Genomic DNA, 20,287 nt, shown 5'->3' on the forward strand with positions numbered 1-20,287 from the left:
GCTATGACCCAGCTCCCAGCCACGGGGATGAAGAAGACATCAGGACCAAGAAACAGGGCAGAGACTATTTGTGCTGTACCCCAGCAAAAGCATCCACCCAGTTTGTCGGTATTAATGTTTAGACTGGAAGTGGGAATAGTTTTTTAAAGGTTATTTTAGCCAGTGAAAGAAGAAAAAGGGTATCACGTGACTTTGTACCCTGGCTGCTGTTTGTAGAGAAGTCTTAAGTCACAGCTGGACTTCTACAAATTATTTATGATTGCAGAGTGATATTGAATATACAACTTGAGGGAAAATCAGAGAGCAGGATTGTATGCATGCAGAACTAAGCTTCATGTTCAGTCACATCTTTTCCAACTGACTGCAAGCATCTCTACAGTCAATATCCAAGGCTCTAACACCCCTTGGAAATTCATTAGCAAGCACAGCAAACAGCAGCCCTGAAAATAGCATCTTTCCATTGAGTGCAATGAGACATGCCTCACTATATTATATGTTCAAAGAGGGAAGGGCAATACTCTTCTAAACCTAGCTTCTCATGAACCTGAATCCAATCACACATTCCCTTTATGACAGCCATCTCTCTTGGTGCTGCTCTACAAAATCTACATTGTATCAGTCCCACCTTAAAGGTCGGCTGTGCTATTTCAATAAATAGAGAAACCATGGTTTCCTTAAACCACTTGCATTCCTCTTGCTGCAGTCATTTTGCCTCTCTTCTATGGTCTTGCTTAGCTCACTTTCATATGAATGTCAGATTTTGCATTTGCTGTGTGCTGTCATCTAGACTCCCTGTAAAACAGTTTGTTTTTCCCCCAGTTGGTGTACCAGATTAGCATTCCCCCTCTCCCCCCCTCCAGAACAGAATGTAATTAAAGATCATGGGAAAATAACACACATACTAGTCATAAAGTTAGAGAATTTCAGGTTTGGTTCTGCTTTCCAATTTTACATGCTCCACTTCACTTCTGTATATAAAGAGAAATATAAATGGCTTTGGTCACTGGATATCTATTAACTCCTTGTACATCAGATCCTGTAAGACAGAGATGACAGCAAGATCCACAGCAGCTTATGAGAAAGGGCCAGTGCCTCAGAGAATCACACCTATTACACCCAAAAGGAAGTGTTCTGCCCAAATGGTTCCCTCTTTGCTTACTGTGAAAGGGTTATGAAACATAAGTCACAAGTGTCTTCCTGTTCAGAGTATTCAGGAAAATGTTTCATTGTCTAAGTGAATGTTTTCATTCACTTCTGAGAAGCCTGCCTGGTTGATCATTTTGATAGCCTTGAAGCCAGAGAACCACTTGGGTCAGCAAAGGTCAGTGCTGGTGGCACAGTGGTACAGCTGGTTTAAAGCAGAGGTTGTTTTGTACATCCTCACATCAGCAGAGGCACTTTCACCTCAGATTTTTTGGTGCTCGAATGGAAACATCTAAGCACTTACTGCCTTTGGCTGTAGAACTGAATGTCACCAAAAGAGAAATTAACTGCTTCTTAATAAAAAAATAAAAATAAATTAAAAAAAGCTTAAACTGGTTTTATAGCAGAGATAAAAATACCATCAAACTGCCATTTATCACCACAAGAGTAAGCAACAGGCAACTGTTGATCTCCAGTGTCTCCTGAGAGGTTCTGGAAAGGAAAAAAAACCTACCAGGTGATCTTGTGCTGTGAAGGCAGGTGGCAGTGGGGAGGCAACTCGGGATCTACATCCCAAGTTCTGCCACAGCTAAATCATATCCTAATTTGTCTCCTTTTTCAGGAGGAGAGCAGGTAACTGAGGTCAGTGAGAAAGATGATGTTTGTGCTGTGTCGTTTGACACAGTATCACACAGACAGAATTTATGACTTGCCCAACCTATACAACAATGTCAGTGGTGGATTTCTAGGAAATAAACCCCAATATCACAGTGCCTACTATACCTCAAAATTCCTCCCTCTTGCTCAGACAGAGAAGAAAGTAGATGTTCACCTTTACTGTAATTATTTTATATGAGAAGAAAGTAGATGTTCACCTTTACTGTAATTATTTTTTATGGCAATTCTCTTCCATTAGTTAGAAGATCATAATGGAATAAATAGAAAAATGAGCTCCAGGCTGAGTATTCTGCATTGTAATCTAAATTAAACTAGTATTACAAATTTGTTTACATATCTCAGTTGAGCTATGCAGTTTCAAAAGTTACTTGCTGAATGTAAACATCTCTCCTGATGCTACATTACCCACTCTATGCAGTAAAATATATTCTAATGTAATACAGTAAAACTGAAAAACCAATAAATGTTCCTATTTATTGAGGAATTGGACAAAAAATAGCTTATTGTCAGTTTTTAAAGACTGAAAATCAATAGATGATGAAAGGTTGTATTTTTTGTTACCATTAGACTGTTGACTCTAGCAATAAGTGGGATATGGATTATAACTGGGGGAGTAAAGAACTGGTGAGAAATACAATTGGGAGCTTCTAGGGTTTTGTAGAAGCTTAATTCTCAGTATCTGTGCAGCAATGACCATCTAGGGCCCCAAGAGCATAAATCCTCCATTTTGTTGACACAGCCAGCTTTAAGTATCTTCCTGTCTTTATAAGCATTTCTAAATTAAGGAGACTCTTAATGAGATTTGCATCTGATGAGGATCACAAGTAAAGGAGATCCAGCTTTCACATATATTCACATTCTGCCAATCAAAAAAAAAACCAACAAAACAACAAGAAACCCTCGAACAACACATGAAACCCCAGTTATCAGAGTGTCACCTCTCAGCTGCCTCTGAGTCCCCCTGGGTGAGCTGCCAAGGGGGGTTCCCCACATGTGGTCCCACATAACTGCAACCACCACCCAACACCAGACAGAAATCAAGTTAAATCAGATGTTCATCTTGCAAAAGCCTTTAGCTCTCATGCTAAAGTTCCTGACTCTGCCACTCTTGCTCACACATGCATGGTTCTCCACATCCTGGGCCCTGAGCACAGAGGTCCCATTCCAGTCTGACATCGACACATGGCTGAGTCTGAACCTAAGTACGTGGGCAGAGAGAGGTCTGAAAACCACAGATTTTTAGCACCTGTTTTCCCAGAAGAATTTATTCATGGGAGTCAGTTTAAAACCTGAATTTCTATATTCGTTCAACAAAAAGCGCACAACCGCGCAGAGGCTGGGGAGGCATTCTTGTCTCACAGTGCAAACACGGCAACATGGAATACTAAAAAAAAATATTCAGTGATAAAAAATACTGAGCTAAACATAAATGCTGCACCCAAGGTCCTTAAATAGTGATCTATGCCAACATTTTTCCAAGTGAACCAGTAGGTATGACCATTACATATAAACCCAAATATAGATGTTCTACCCCGACTATATTTCTAAACCCTGGAACAGAGTCTGAAAGGGTGCCAATTACAATAGGGAGTTAGGGCTGCTTTTAGGATTTATATTCTCTTTGTATGTTTCATAATCATACAGCAGCTCAGATCTTGCTAGATGGGGGTAATGCAGACGATGCCATATACTGCCTTCAGATACACAAATGTTCTTCTCTGGAAAAGTGGGCAGTGCCCACTGGGCCTTGATGTGATGGAGAACTAGTACAGCCAGCTGACCTGTTTCTGCAGTACCTGATTTTACAAATTCAGGGAAGGGTACAGTTAAAAGTCTACAGAAAGAAAATTTCCCAAGACCTGGAAGGAGCTGACAGTGTGCAGAAATGGCCATCCTACTGCTGGCCTCAGTTCTGTGTTTCCCTGACATAAAACATTTGCTTCAAACCAAGGATAGCATAGAGAGAACTAATTTTCATATCATGGTTTCCTTCTGTTTTCCCAGGTAGGAAGCTATTTCTAAAAAAGGGGCTGTTACCACGTCTGCATAATCACATACCAAAAAAAGATTAATGTTGTTCCTGTAAGCTTTTGCTTAAGTATACCATGGAAAATAACTTTGATGAAATAATTTGCCCAGAGCACTGCTTGTCTGGAAGATTTCTATAATTTAACCGCAGTTCTGTAAATAATTTGGTGATAGACAGGCCATCAGCATAATTTGGTGCTAGACCCATGCAATGTTAAGGAAATGGCCAGCAGGCCAAAATTAAATCAACTGAGACCTAGTATGTACAATGCACATTAAAAACCAGTCCAAATCTATTATTTTTTGGAATATGCTTATTCATTTTATAGGAAGGCACTGATTTTAGCTTTGGAAATTAACACAAAGAAATGTCATGCTCCCTCCCTGTGAGGAAAAGATCACCCACACAGGGTTAATCCTGCAGATCTCCATGAAGATGTACAGTATTTTTGCACTGTAACATCCCCAAACTACAGCATTTTGTACCACTTTTGGACTTACCAGTAACTTTCACCAAAGTATCTCAGTTCTCCTGTGCTGATAACCTGTAAAATAGCAAAAGCCATTGCCCTGATTTTTACTCAAGCCGTAACCAGGTCTGCAAGATAAGAGGTACAAAATTGTATGCATGGTACATTGCACCTTTAATCATCTACCTACCTGAAATACTTAAGCAAGTAGTTAGACATCTAAATGGTCCAACTACAGGCTTAAAATAAATGAGTTTTGTAATACATGACTGTGTTCACATAATTTGAAAACTGGCGTTCACATCCCATCTCAAGCAAAGTATCATTTCAGCTACCGGCAGATCAGAAACTTAAAGCCAGTATTAGAGACAAGACCAGGCCTAAGATTTAGTATTTCAGCCGAGAAGAGGGGAGAACAAATGACTGCAGGATGCTTCCCACTGCACTGTTTCATTTCTGGGCAAACATTTTTCCATCAGAAATGTCCACAATCAGCATTGCTTTCCTGCATCATCATAATGTAAATGGAGATACATTCTGGAAACCCTCGATGACTTTTACCAAATGAGAAGGGAATGGCAGGGAAAATAACGTACTAAACAAAGGCAACAAAGCCATCCCTCTCAGCTCTACTGGAAAAAGGCCTCAAGAAGCAGACACATTTATACTTCTTTTTAACTGAAAATACAGAGAAGGAGGTGAAGTATATGGGTTAAAAGCCAGCAAAAAGTAGTACAAAAGAGCCCACCAGGTATTGTTGCAAGAACCTCTAGATAAGCATCTTAAATCAGGGTAAATTACACACCTCATGCTGGTGACTCGGTCATGGGAAATTATGAAGCTACGTGATGTCTCATTTGTTGTGCTGAAAACAAATGTAAATAAATTACTGAGAGAATCTCATTTACATTTAGAAATTCATCCCGATGCATGACATGACTGCTGATGTTTTTTTAAATGACACTTCGAGAAGAAGTGCCACTATTAAAAACAGATCATAGCCACCTCAGCCAGAGCCTGTGCAAGTGTGCGTGTGTCTGCGCGTGAGTGTGCAACGGCAGACGCTCTAGAGACATCTTTCAGCTCTTTGGGCAAAAGGCTTTCCTTTACTGCTGCACAACCAAAATGGTGGTGCCAGAAGACAAAACCATTGATCCCTATTCTTGTGTGCATTTTCCCCCCTCCAGAAGGGGAAGCAGAAAGACAATGTTATGGATTGGCTGCTGCCACTACAACAGAAAGTGCAAATACTAAAATGGTGGGAACAGAAAATAGTGTGGCACATCCCTCCATCATCAAGTGTAATAAAACTTCCCCTTAAATACACACACAAAAAGCCTTTCACTAAGCTTTTATCTCCCCCCTCCATATCTCACATTTTAAGCTGTCACTGAAAAAATTGAGAAGGATATCCAGGAAGCCATAAGATGGAGAGCAAGTTGAACTGCTGTTAGCTAAGCAGCACACATTCAGGCAAATATCCAAATGCTTTAGGAGCTGTCATTCTCCATCCCGCGTGGGAAGGCTGCGAAGAGACGGACTTGCTCGTATCATGATTGCTCTTATTATTACAGCAGTGAAAACACTGCATACTAATGGATGTGTTTTCAGAAAAAAAAGACTGTTAGATGGCTTTTTAGACTCTGTGCCTGGCTGTCTGAGATTCAGTATCTGATATATCCTATCCCTTTCTTTGCTTCCAAAACAGAACTCTAAAAAAAGTTTGTAACACGAGGGCAAATAAAACATATTTCCAAACGGGGACATGACAGTGTTCTACAACCCCACATACGGCAGCATATTTACATAAGCCTGCATAGGTCAGAGAGTTTATTTGTTAAGGGACAAATAAGCAGGCCATGAAATAATTATTTTTCATTGTGCCCTGCCAAACCTACCCAGCCAAAGGCTAAATTGAGCTGCTATTGTGATTATTTGAACTGTGGAGCCAAAAGTCTTCACTGCAAAGCATCCCAGCTGTCCTAAATTTTATTCTGATGGCTAGTTTTCACACTAGCTTGAAACTTGCCAAAAATGCTCCACAAAATAGGCAGGCGGAAGGCTTGCTTTATCCAGACCTACATCAATTACTGATTTAGAGCTGTTCTGAGAACTTGATTATTAACAAATCACTTCCCAAAATTGTTATGACAAGATTCACATATGCAAATGGCAAGCTGCTCATATGTACACAGCTAGCAAAAGAAATTAATACAAAGGTTCCCAGATTTATTTATGGTTATTTCCTATTCTGCTTTACTGCAAATTAGCCACTAAAATATTAAAAGAAAGGGGAGAGATCCAGCTGCACCATCACAGCTTTGACATATGGTGACATGGGAACACCCAGGCCATAACTGCTCAACATGCTTCTGCCTTCACCCACCCCCCTGGGGAAAAGGATCTACCAGTGCCTTCTGGCACCAGAGGAAGCAAAACCACCACAGCAGCTCTCAACCTGCAGGTCTGGCCAACACACCAAGGAGAAGGTAGGATTAACCTGAAAACAGCTGACGACGGGCTTCGGAGGATATTTCATATTTTAAACAAGGTTGACAGTGGAGGAGGGGGAACAACAAATATAATATTTTTTTAAACCTCATGCTTCAAAGCTTAAATTAATCCCTAATAATGAAAGATTAGGATGAGAACATGTAGAGAGAAGATTATCCCAAGTCTGCCCATTGTGAGGCTCTTAAAACTACACTTGAGGTGCCTGGGGTTGGTCATTGCTAGAGACACAGCAGGAGGATCTTGGGAACGATTAATTTCATACTCTTTACATTTCGTCTTAAATAACTAAGACACAAACAAAAGACAAAGAGGCTAATTGTTTTGAAGGCAGCAGACTTATAAATAAATGAAATGCCCACCACTCGGTATCAGGCTGTACATACCACAACCCTGACCAGACAAGTGCACCTTGCTGCAGCTGCCCTCCTTCTCCTCCACACCTCCTCCTATTCTTCATCCTGTTTGTAATTTCACTGTAATATCCTCAGGGCAGCAACCACTCCACATTTACACATGAATTAGAACAACACCTCGCACAATGGCATACCAGTCCTGATTGGACCTGGACTGCTCCTGGGAATGCTGCTGGGAACGGTACTATAAAAAGAGCTCATAAATGTATAGAGTTCAGCACAGAAACACACACACCACACACCCCCCCAACCTTTTAACACAGTTAACATCATCATACTGTTAGCTATGTTTTCACAATAAAACTGCAGATAGTTTATGCCATTTCTAAGCTCCAAGACGGTTGCAGGATGTGTAGCTAAGGTCCAGCAGACCTCCACCAGGACACTCTGTGAAGTCAGGCCTTTGCAGTGGATCCTGCCCTCACTGCTCAGTTCAACAACAGAAATGCTATGGGATCGTGTCGTAGAGGCCAAGGCTTCAGGCTGAATCCTGCTAGAATTTGCATGGAAGCTGATCCAATGATGAGCTGGGGACATTCAGAATGGGCAACCAAAGAAAGCCACAAACACCTCTGTGCAACCATTACAGAACCAACCTGATTAGCCCAAATTCCCTTCTGAGTTCGTTCCTTCCTTGGGAGAGGCTTTTGACCTTTGAGCTAATGTTTTAATATATTCTGGAATTTCAAATTCTGTACATAATAAACTAGTTATTTTCAGGTACTTCAGCTATAAATAACTCCAATACAAAATTTTAACTTGCTCTGGTACTCAGTCATGCTATTTTTAACTGAAAACATAACAAATTGATTTGAAAATCTTTAGCAACGTATTTCCATTTTTCCAACTATTCTGACACATGAATTATTTTGTTGGACTTTTTCCTGAAGGACTATGAGTGGCCAGTATGCTTCACAAAGAGCAAAGGAAAAAGGAAAGGAGTGGGTACAAGTAAGGTGGCAAATCAATGAGTAATTTGAGTGCATGTGTAAATTCAGGCACCGGAGCCCCCTTTAAAGTCAGGTTCCATGTTGTAGTCACTCTTTCCAATAGTTAATATCTAGAAAAAAATGGAAAAAATAGCCAAAATGTAAAACACATTAAGAATCTTGATTAGAACGGACACTTTGTCAGGCCTGCATTGATAGGGCAGCAGAAATTTACCTTAAAAATTTAGGATACAGATAACAACTGTTAGCAACTGCATTCACCTCTTTCAAAATAAAATAATTTTTTTAAAAAAGCACAAATGATTATTTGTTGACTTCCAGATGACAGATCTCTTTTTTATTTGACTAAAAATTCTATACAATCAAATTGTGTGTAAAATCCAAGATCATAATTCCTTTTTCTCTGGCTCTTGATGGGATGGCAGCAGTCCAGGGCCCTTTATGTGCTCTTCTATGTAACTTTACACTCAATGCAAATTTTGTCCATGGCATAAATGTGGAGATCTTCTGTCTCACAGAGATGTGACCCTCCTTGCTGGACATTTTCAGCCTGAGCACTTCAGCTTCTCCATGAACTGCCTGAAACTTGTGACTTAACTCTTGGTTTTTTTTGCCTGGCATGCCCACAGCTCCAACCAAAGCAAACTCTGTCCAGTGTCACACTTCCACTCTGGAGAAAAGATTCCTCAGGTATGATCTTTTTATTTCTACAAAGACAGTAAGAGACTGAGGTCTATACAGAAGAGGCTGCTGACAGCCCTGCACACACTCAGTCATAGCCAGATATGTGACAAAGTCCAATTAAATCCTATTAGGGAATAATACAAATGACAGAGCTTAAAGAATATAGTTAGCTCCTAATTAGACAGCCCATAAATCTGTTCAGAACCTTCAGAACTTACCACCAGAACAAGAATCTTAAGACCTTTCACCGAGTTTCATTTTAACAGACCTGTTGTCCACTGGACCAACAACTCTGCTGCTTACAGACAAGATATTTCACCAACTTAAATACTATTAAAAGATGATTATGCACTGAGCTTTCCTGAAATTGTGTAACATTTGCATGGTATAACACATACTCGTACTTGTTCACTGCAGTCTGATTCAAAGTGCTATAAATATGTTTGCCCTTTCTGCTAAGCCCGCCTAAGGGATTAGCAACCCCCCAAAAGTTCAGTTGAATATTAACTGCATTAACTTTGCAGACTGTAACATACTGTTACACTCAAACAGCCTACGGTGTGGTATGGATGACTTGCTTAATAAAAAATGTTTTCTTCCAAAGCCCGATTGCTAGAAAAAAGAATTTGCTCTGTCAAAGGGGGTGACCTCCTCCATTTAACTTCATAAAGCAAACAAACAAAAGGGAGAACCGTACAGGGATGTCCAGAGAAATGTTTATCATTTCATCTGTCAAACCAGATGGACTTCCCTTGGCAACACAGCACCAGCTCCACTCTACGTTAGAAATTAAGTCAGCTCACCATGAAAAAAACCTGTGAAATACAGCAGCAAAAGTGTCACCTACTGTAGTAATGTGAACTCAAAAACTGTAAAAGAAGTATGTTTGCTTACTTATTTTGTTAAGTAAGAAGAGCTTTGTGTGCCAACTCCCATAAAAAGCTCATGCACTGGAAGACTTCTCATCACAAAGTTATATAGTGGTGAAGACAAATAAAAAGAAGAGGAAATATTTAAAAGTTGGAAGAGGGAAAGTTGATAGGAGTGTGAAAGGGAGCTGACTTGACAGCTAGTGACAAAAGTCAAGGAAGTGCAGATTCTTGAACCTCCCAAGCAAAAAGCTCCCAGGCAGAGGCGGGGGGTGACTGGCAGTATCTGATCCAAAGATGAAGAAAGGGAAAGAAAAAGAGGAAAGCGAGAAAGGCTAGGAGAAGTTTCTTAAGGTTATAAGGTAACAAAGTATGCAATAGATTGTTAAAATACTTCTAAAGATTAAAAACCCCTCCCTTGTTATAACTGCAGTAATAAAAATGTAGAGTCTGTCTATTATGGGATGAAAACACAAATTGTATAATACGTTTTTTTTTGCTTTTATAAAAATATATAGATGACACGAACCTTCTCTATGCTGCAGTGGGAATGCGTAACAATACTCAAAAGACCTTGATCCTGAACACTGCAATGAAACCTTTCTCATTTGGTTTTCAAGGATCATGTCTATATCAATTTGTAAAAACACACTCTCCCATACGAGGGACTTGGGTGTTATAGAAAATAAATCCAAACTTTGAGAATTAGAAACCATATTTCTTCATAATGCCGGACATTTACTCGCTTCTGCCATTCACCATCACCATTATGTTGTCTAAGAATGGAGACCAACAATAGATATAGGTAATTACACAAGAACTTAAACTGCAAAGAGCTCCAGACCACAGCATTAAACTGGAATTAAAGCTTTACAGGAAAAGAGAAATGTTTCACTCCCTGCAATCACTTCACTCCCTCAAACACACACTGCACACCTGCTACCCACCAGCCAGATGGGACTGAATTCTCCTGAATCAGATCTTGGATTTTTAAGCTCAGCTTGAGTTCAATTGTATTTCAAGACATGAAAATATATTATCATTTCACATTCAAAAAATTACACCAGTGTCCAGGAACTCCTAGTTTCAGTGCTGCTTGCACAATTAGGTATGTATTAAAGTGGGATTACTTCCCCAAATGTACTAATAGAAATAAATAAAATGCAGCTTTGCATCAACATTTAATTTAATTGCACATGTTCACTTAACACATGAAAAACAGAAAAAAATCTGATTTTGTATCATCAGCGTGTTAAGTGAGATTGGGAATTTAGCTAATTTGCAGTGACCAGTAGTGTTTTTTAAAAGTCCACAAAGGCAATTTAGCAGCCCAAACTCACTTAAACATTGCAGGAACGGTCCCTTAATGCACAGGTATCATAAAATATTAACACATGTTAAGCAAAAACGGGGAAGGATTATATTCCTAGAGAATTTGCTAAGCTTGCATAATGTAACATTTGTCATCAATAAAGTTTCTGCAGTTAAGAGATGCCTAGCCTGTTCTCCACAAGGTCTCTTCTTTCCTCCCTCCATTCCAGCAGCACAGCTCCACCAAATCCCTGTTGCCTACACTTCAGTAGAGTGCCAGCAACTGGCAAAGTCACACTTTTAACAGGGATTGGTCTTTCCCCACCTTTTCCTTCAGTCCTGAAACCAACTTGAGACACGCAGGGGGTTAACAAGTCGCCGGTCATCAGCGAGCCGGTCTCCGCAGGGGCTGCGGGCATCTGGAAGCTGCTGTCGGTGGTGTTCCGCCAGAGCCGCGCCTGGCAAGTGCCAAGGCGCAGGAATGCGAGTCCTGCCTGCTTGGCCAGCCTTGGACTGACCTTTAGTCATAACGGGGAACAGGAGTTTTGTTAGTGAACACAGAGTTCTGGTCTACACATTTTTTAAATTGATTATTTTATTGATGTAAAGTGCCCAGGTGCCCTCACGACAGTCACTAATATAGATTTTGAAAATAGAATTAATTAAGGGCCAGTCTGGACCACCTTTACTGTCACCATGTAGTACCCTTTTCTACAAGTAACAATGCTATCAACCAGCAAGCACGAGTGGAGTGTTTGAGGAGTATTTCATTACATCCCAAAACACCTGACCATGGAGGTCAAGATCACTGTCACCTATCTATGGGTACACACACACACACACACACGCATTCCCTCTCCTCTCCTACCTTCCAAAAGGAGAACCGAAGCACAGAAAACTTAACTGGCCAAAGGCAGTGCCAGAGCCGTGCCGCTCCAGGCTCCGTCCGTCCGGAGCACGGCACGGGGAGCGTGGCATGGGGCGAGGCTGAGCAGGAGCAGAGCAGCCTGGCATGCAGGCTAATCTGAATTACACTCATCCAGCCCTCGAAATGGTTCCTCATTAGCTGTGGGTTAATGGAGTCCCAATGAGTAGTGTTATTTTCATCCCCTGCCTACTGAACACAAAATTCATTTGCAAATATCCTGTAAAATACTGCAAAGCAAGCCAAAGAGATATGACAACATAAGAGGCATACTATTTATGGAATGCACTTACCGTCATTTAGAAAAGGAAGCTGACATGAGCAACAGCCTAAATTTAGCAACACATTTAGTTTTTATTCACTATTCACAATGACAACATTTTAGAAGGCTACCGCACACCTTGTGCACTGAAAGGTTCCACTGAAATCAAGACAGACTTTGATCTGAAAGGAATTTGGGATCAGCTCCTTAATGAATACAACACTGAGTTAAATTAAGGCAATCACCATCTTGACTTTCTATTCCAAGTAGATATAAAATTACATTGATTGCAGGAAATGGTGGCATTCAAACAATATTGCAATGGCCAAAGCCTGAAAGCTAAATTCATTGTCAAGCTAAACTAGGCTTTCAGAGGGCACCATTTGATTTGAGGCAAAAAAGCATCTGCAAACCACGTATTTTCAATTAATAGTATAAAAGGCACAGAGTAAGAAAGGAAAAACACGGGTCAATATGCCACATGCCACTCTAAGAAGCAGAGTCTCTACATGAAGAGAGTGTGCTTATACATATACATGTATGCGTATATATATATCTATATATGTGAGTGCATGAGTTTTGGGTTCTTTTGTTGCTATTTTTTCAAGGCAGCCTGCACTACAAAGGCCAAATTTGAGACCCAGAAAGGCACAGTGCATCTCTGAACAGCCTGACAATGCTCATTTACCCACACTATCGTTAATTCAAAAGTAATTTCAAATCAACAGCATACAAAGTTAAACCTAGTTCTTTTGAAAACTCAAAAAAAGAATTAATTCGAACCCTTACCTTTGGCACCTTAAAGACTTTTGGCCATGACTTACCTGTATAAATAGAAAGAACTAATTTACTACAGAAATGCCCATGGGCAAACATGTTCTGGCTAATGAAGTGTTCAGCTTTTGCATGATTAACCAGCTGGTGGGGGTGGTGTAAAAATCACAGGGCATAAAATAATAAGAAAAATTGATTAGCAGCTCTCTTTTAAAGCACTCTATGAAAAATTTTCTTATTTTTGCTGAGCAGTTTAGAAAGTGACTGTACAGAAAGATAGACTTGAATGACTTACCAAGGAGTCAGGCAGAGACTGCACCAGGCACTCACTCCTCCAAGACCTGCATCGCAGAGAGGTTCAAGTGAAAAGCAAGATACCAACCAACACCATGGCTGGATTACTTATACAACAGGTCCTGCCACTAGTCATAAGGGTAATTTTTCTACTATATTGCAAAAGACATTATATAAAGTTAAAACCGTGATTATGCCTTGACTCAGTTCAGTTTCTTCCCCAATGCTCTCTACACTTGAACACCTGAGCTGGCTACAGCTATTCCCATGAGACAATTTAAGAAGTGTCTCCATATGAGCCCAGGGATTCACATGCTGCTTAGAAATAATGCACATATTTAGGTGATGCTACGTAAAAAAACATGGGGTTTGCACTCACTAGGGACAAAAACCCTCTTGCCCTTCCCATCCTGTACAAGGGGTTCCTTACAAGCTCACATGCTCTGCCCTCAAAATAGGACCTAATTAGTGTACAAATATTTGGCAGACAGGTCAGGAAAATAAATTTATCATTAACTCTCCCCTAAACCAAGGCAGGTTATCCTGGAACAGTTTCACTTCTTACACATTTGCTCTGGGTAACCCTTCAGCTCAGGTACAACTAGCTTATAGCAGTTTCTTTAAGAAGTAAACCCACATCTTTTTGGCATGGCACGGAATTACTGGAGATATATGAAAAAGCTGCTCACATAAAACATAGGTACCAGGAATAAAAAATAAAAGCAAAAATTTAAGTTACAGATAATTTACAATAGGCCATAGTCATAGTCAGGGTCCCTCTTTAATGTCATTGCTTCCATGGAAAATGCATGTTTTACACCTACTTACGGATTTTCAAAGACTGGTTTACAGCTATGTACCATGGGAGACAGGCAAAGAATTTGCATCTCAGGGATTTGCAATGTGCTCCAGCCCTGGGGATGCAACCATAACTCCAATGCTGGGACTTCATGGGCTGGGAATTTACATTAACAATATACAACCTGTCCCCTTATATTCACAGCAGATATTGCCCTCTCGAGAGCCTTCTCTTTTGATATGCGATGGCATATGGGATTCTTTGTGAGGAGCAACAATTTTATCTGAAGTAAGAGTTGTTTTTTAAGAGAAGAACCAAAGAAGAACTCTGAAGCCCATTTTCCTTCTTTTCATGACTCCTGTATTCACTTTAATTACCACTTTCTGAGGAAAATAGTATCATTTTAAATGCACCCAAAGAAAGATTTTTCCATGAAGTTTCCCTATAGGAACCAGGAAGATTATCCTGAGAACAGATCACACATACACCAAATACTCACAATGAAGAACTGGTCAGGCCCATGCAGGTTAGATAACTCTACAAATATTCCATAGAGGTCTTTCTTTCTTATCAGGTGCATCTGAGAGATCTTCTCACTAACTTCATGGTCAGTCAAGACTTACGATATCGAAGAGGTTTTTGCCTGTTTTCAAGGCATAGCTGGATCATTGGGATCTTTATACACTTGCACAGATCTTTATTTCAAGCCTCCACTTACTTTTTGGAAACATTTCTACATATTAACACTTAAGAAAGTGGGCACAGAGCAGACACGAGCAAACCAAAATAGAGGAAAACTGGAAACACTGGCATTTCTCTCAGTACATCAGTTGTGAAAGTGCTATTTCCAGATAGAATTCATCAGAAAAAGAGAAACTTCTAGTTAAGCAAGAAGTGGTATTAAATTCCACTTAAGTCTAATTTCTATGGTCATATTTGAATCATGAGCCATTTCTAAAATGTCGTGTATTTCTAACTCTGATGAAGTGGGACCTTGACAACACTGGAGCTTGTAAGCTGTGTTTGAAGCTATTTTCAAACATGGTAGCAGCCTAATACGGTTGCAACACAATTTATTAACTGCAGCTATACTTGCTAAGAAATTATGCTGTGCAGTATCTAAGTAACATCATAATTTTAGCTAGCCTACTTGTTTCAAAAGTAAAATTTTTTTAAAGCCTGTTTGCAACAGAAAGTGAATGCTTGTTAAAACTGTACCTCCTTAAAGGAATTCAGAAACACTGATGTGAGGCACAGCTGGTTTACAGAAGGCAAAACCTAATTCTACAGACCTGTGCATCATACTTCAGAAACTTTATGTAATTATCTGTTTGTTTACTTTTGAGCAATTGCTTTGGAAGAGCCCCCCAGTGAGTTTGCTGTGTGCTTTGCAGAGGGGTCAAGCACAACACACAGGCTGCACACTGCAGGTTTGCCTCCAAAGAACAAGCATACACAAAGGTATTTAGGTGCCTAATTCCACTTACATCCACTCTCAGTCAGACTGATAGAGAGTAAGTGCCTCTGAGGACATGATCCTTTGACATCAACGCGGATTCCTCAAACGGATCCAGGTCCACGCTTTTATGGACACCAAAACAGCAGAAAATAAAGACATTCTGCTTTGTGGCTTTCTTATCCTCTTCTATGTCTGAGTCTCTTGAAGACCATGGTTCCTGGTAAAGGACATAACAGCCAAACAGGCTGGTCTAATTAACCAAAGTTTTTCATACTAATTAGGAACAACATGAGCATTAAGCAATCAATAGGACACCTTATGCCACTACTACTTAAGTCTGCTTTGACTACTTCTGGTTCAGCTGTACCCTTGAAGCATATTTAGAGGGTTCTTCCTGACACCCTCCCACGCAACATCAATTTTTAGCAACAACAATCTTTCCCATTACACTAGAAATTGATAAGCAACATTGTTAACCTATGTGATGCGGCTAAAAGTCAGATATAAAGTGCCAAAAGGATTTTATTTTTAAATTTTGGTAAAGTATCTTGATCACTTCTAATGTGATTATACACTTGACCAGTGAGTAAGATAGTATGATATTCACTACACTGCAAACAAGTTGCATACAAACTTGTTTAATACACACATCCCACACAGGAGCAAGAGGAACCATGCTCCACCATTCACTGTACACTCAGCAACTTCCAAATTCATATGAAATAACAATGCAATAATTTTTTCAAAAGTCATTTAAAGCTCTTTCTGAATAACTTCTTAGGGACAGCTGGCAAGAAAGTAATGTCTTAAGTACAGATTAAAACAGAAAACCTGCAAAGCATCCTTTCCAATTGAGAGACTCAACTGCTAAAATTAGTTCTTGGAATTTCTCCTTTGGGTGCCAGTTCGGATCTTCCTCCAAATGACCACTAACAATCAATCCTACTGACTTTGAAATAATCCACAAGAATTCAGTAAGACCTATTTGCTGATTAGGTGCATACAACCCTCTCATGAAACATCACATTCTCATACCCTTATTTTAAAAAAATGTACTTTTGTTTCAGTGTCCTGAAACTAACTGTACAAACACAAAGAACTCAGATGCCCTCTCAACCCCCACTGGAAGTGACAAGTGAGTCTTTCTAAAATTGCAGACACATACTGTCAAGTGTAGGTGTTTGTAAACAAGTTTGGAAATGTTTCTAATTATAAACCATAGGAGTTAAAATTAGAAGTCCAATCCGCTAGCCTTAAAAAAAAAGAACTTCCAAAAGTGTTCATCTAAATGGGAGCAACCAGTGATGTTTCATTTAGTAACAAGAGCAGAATTTCTGTGCCAAGCAGCACACTGTTCTTTATCAAACTTTCTACTATGAGTTTCATTACATTTCTTAAAAAAAAAAAAAATTAAAAAAAAAAGATTTGATAAGAATTTTAATTTGCTGTCATACTATGATACCGTATATTTGAAAGTACAATCTAAAAATACCCTATTCACAGGTCTCCCGCGTTCCACATAATTATAAAGAAGAGAAAAAAAAATGTTCCCAAATCTTCTGTCTTCTGAATCTGTCTTGGCTGACAACATCAAAGTTCAGCTTTTATGGGGAGCTTCCCACGCTGACCTTCTGAGAACTGAAACCAAACTCTGCTTGAGAGAGCCTTACTCTTCTGGATGAAGTTCTCCTCAATAACCTCAACTACTCCAAAGCTTGGCTTGCCTGGCACAAAACTGCCAAGAGACAAAACTCAGAAGGGCAACACCACAGTTCTGGCTGATGGAGATCTTGGGATGCTGTCACTGAACTTGAGATGTCTCAGACTTGTTTTCACTGCTCTTATGTGGAGGTCAGAAATGCAGCTCTATGGTGCCATGTGCTTCAACCAACACTTCAGAGGCTGAGAAAAGGCAAATCGTGAAGCCCTCATACACCATTTACAGTGCACTATGACAAGATAGTGCAGGCACAAAGATGGACTTTACCTTTACAGAAGTGTAGGGAGAAAGCAGAACTAAGGGAGAGGGAGCTCTCTTAAGGGGAAAAGAAATAAGATTAATTAATCTCATTGTTTCATAAAGGAAACATAATAGCACATTTGAACATTTCAGAATAGCTTCTGCTGATTACAAGTGAGCAAACATGAAATAATTGCAGAGAAGCTCAGCTGTGGCCTTGATTCAAGAACAGGGTAGTCTTCTGCTGCACTGTTCTGAAGAAAATGGAAAGGAACGTGGATTAAACAGTGAGGACCTGTTCCCTAAAGGTGGGACTGGCTCTGCCCAGAATATATCCCTCTGTTCCCCACCTACAGCACAGACAGGCACTGCGAGGGGGAGGGAAAAACAACTCTTCATCCCCTGCACAGCCAGCCTCCTCCTCCTACTCCACTGGGATGTTACATGACAGAGGAAAAGCTCAAATCCATCCTCCTAAAGAACCAGGACAGAAAGTAAGCTACCCATGTCTCATCACAGTCAGGGAGCTATTTCACATAATAACCACTATCCAACCTTTCCTTTCCCTTCCCTTTTCTTTTTAGCCTTTGCTCTGTAAAAATAATAGTGTAAAAATATTATTTTTCTGGAGGGCCTTTCGAAATTCACTGCAGTCAACAAACATGATCATACCAGTTAAGTACTGTACAGTCTTGTACCCAGCAAGTGCAGTGCTTTCAAAGCAGGAGACTTGCAGGTGGCACTTCCTTTACTGCAAGTCATAATACCATAAAATAATGGAATGGCTTGAGTTGGAAGTGACCTTAATGGGCATCAACTTCCAACCCCACTCCGATGGGCAGGGACAGCTTCCACCAGACTAGGTTGCTCTAAGCACCACCCAACCTGGCCTTGAAAACTGCCAGGCCTGAAGCATCCAGTTTCTCTTGGCAACATGTTCCAGTATCTTACCATCCTCACAGTAAAAAATTTCTCCCTAATATCTCATCTAAACCTGCCCTCTGTCAGTTCAAAGCCATTTTCCCTTGCATTATACCCTGCTAAAAAGAGTGTCCCCATTCGTTCTTACAGGTCACCTTTAGGTACTGGAGACTATAAAACCTCCTCAGGGCCTTCTCCAGGCTGAACATTCCCAACTTCTCTCTGCATAGAAGTGCTCCAGCCTTCTGAGCATCTTTGTGGCCTCTTCCAGACTCGCTCCAATCAATGGGTCTACATTCCTTCCATGGGGACTCCAAAGCTGGACACAGCACTCCAAGTGGGGTCTCACCAAAGCAGAGGAGAGGGGGAGAATCCCCTCTCTCAACCTGCTCGCCATGGTGCTTCTGTTGTAGCCCAGGCTGGCTTTCTGGGATGCAGGAGCACATTGATGGGTTTCGTTGAGCTTCTCATCAACTAACCTGGAATTTAAGCCATTCTCTGTGTTTTTAAGACAACTACTGCGTGTGTGTGTGTGTGTGTGTGTGTGTGTAAGTAAGCAAGAGATGGGGAAGCCACTTTGGTGAAGGGACCACAGTAATTAGGAACAGAGTGATGATGGTGCATCTCACCTGCAGCTGGTTGCTTCTACCCCTCTTTTCCTAGGCTTGGGTACCTCATCCTCCCCTTTCCTGGCCGGTGCTGTGAGAGCTCCCCCTCCTGTTCCAGTTTAACCAACGTTAGACCTTGTCCTACTGGAAACGCATCCTGAGTGAACAGAGCAGGTTCTAAGACAGCCTCAGTAAACCAGGTTTCCTGCTACAAACTGACATCAAATTAATTCCCTGATGGGGGAAAGAGTATAAACTTTCAACTAAAACCTATGAAAGTTTACTTCTGTATTAAACATATTTATATTCACATGCCCAAGTTGGTATACATACTGTGGATACTGTATATATATAATATTTACACATATATTTCCACGAGTGTATGGGCATACACACACACACACAGATACATACACACATGTAGCAAATCTTTAATGCTACTAACCTCATTGCTATTTTAATTCCAAGCAAGGATAAAAATCATTAGTTTCTACAAGCCCATCTAATCTTCTGAGTGTACCCGTACCAGACTCACCTAGAAAAACATTTTTTCCTAAATGAATACATACTGGAGCTGTGTTTGCATGTGCAAAAAAAACCCAGGCTTTTCACTGGGTATATAAATATTTTAATTAATAATAAGTATGTATTTAGGAGATTCTGCATAAAAGTCTAGATCAGATAGGGCAATTAACCCATTACAGTTTTCTAAGATATTAGATGAAAGAAAATACATTGAGGAAATACATATTCGAACTTAAATTAAGCATATGAGTGATAAAATAATCTCAGATAGTGCTTTATTGCTAATATTTTCTGCATGCTCCAAATGAAAGCATGAAGAGCAGCGCAATTGCATATATCTTCTACCAAAAATAGCTGAAAAATACTATAGAAGAGTGCCTGCTGGGTTGGTTATAAAAGTAAAGTATAATCCATTAACTGCTAATTAGAAGCATCAGAAGCAGGCTTTGCTGCAATAAGAGCTGGCCCCCCTAAGTAGATGTTTCTGTAACCATTTAAAGGCACAGGGTTTCTCCAGTTGCTGAGAATGGAGCTTGGATGGTTTCAGCATAAAGGCCATGTGAAAAGAGACTATGGCACTTGGCCATGTTACCCAGCTGTTTTCTAAATATGATGACAGGTGCCATTTTTTCCATTTGATCGTGGAACGTAATACATCTTCAAACAAATTTTCCCCAACTAGTCTGGTGCAGTTACATTT

The 20,287-nt window shown here is 40.2% G+C and overlaps 1 protein-coding gene across 40 annotated transcripts in view; it reads right to left on the reverse strand.

Moving 5' to 3' along the window:
• Window positions 1-20,287, reverse strand: part of ESRRG (estrogen related receptor gamma) — a 392,986-nt gene that overhangs the window by 324,553 nt on the left and 48,146 nt on the right. For 12 of the 40 annotated variants that reach the window (XM_086878677.1, XM_086878688.1, XM_086878722.1 and 9 more), the window contains one exon: window positions 13,317-13,362. The exons of 12 other annotated variants lie outside the window; for them this stretch is intronic. In XM_086878677.1, the coding sequence (XP_086734803.1) occupies window positions 13,317-13,362 (46 nt within the window). Of the gene's footprint in view, window positions 1-4,350; window positions 4,395-5,124; window positions 5,185-13,036; window positions 13,072-13,316; window positions 13,363-20,287 lie in introns of all 40 variants that reach the window. 16 more of the 40 variants (XM_086878702.1, XM_086878691.1, XM_086878724.1 and 13 more) reach the window with 3 other exon arrangements.

This window comes from Cyanistes caeruleus, chromosome 2 (assembly GCF_971803275.1).
Source record: "Cyanistes caeruleus chromosome 2, bCyaCae1.hap1.1, whole genome shotgun sequence".
NCBI classification, from domain to species: domain Eukaryota; kingdom Metazoa; phylum Chordata; class Aves; order Passeriformes; family Paridae; genus Cyanistes; species Cyanistes caeruleus.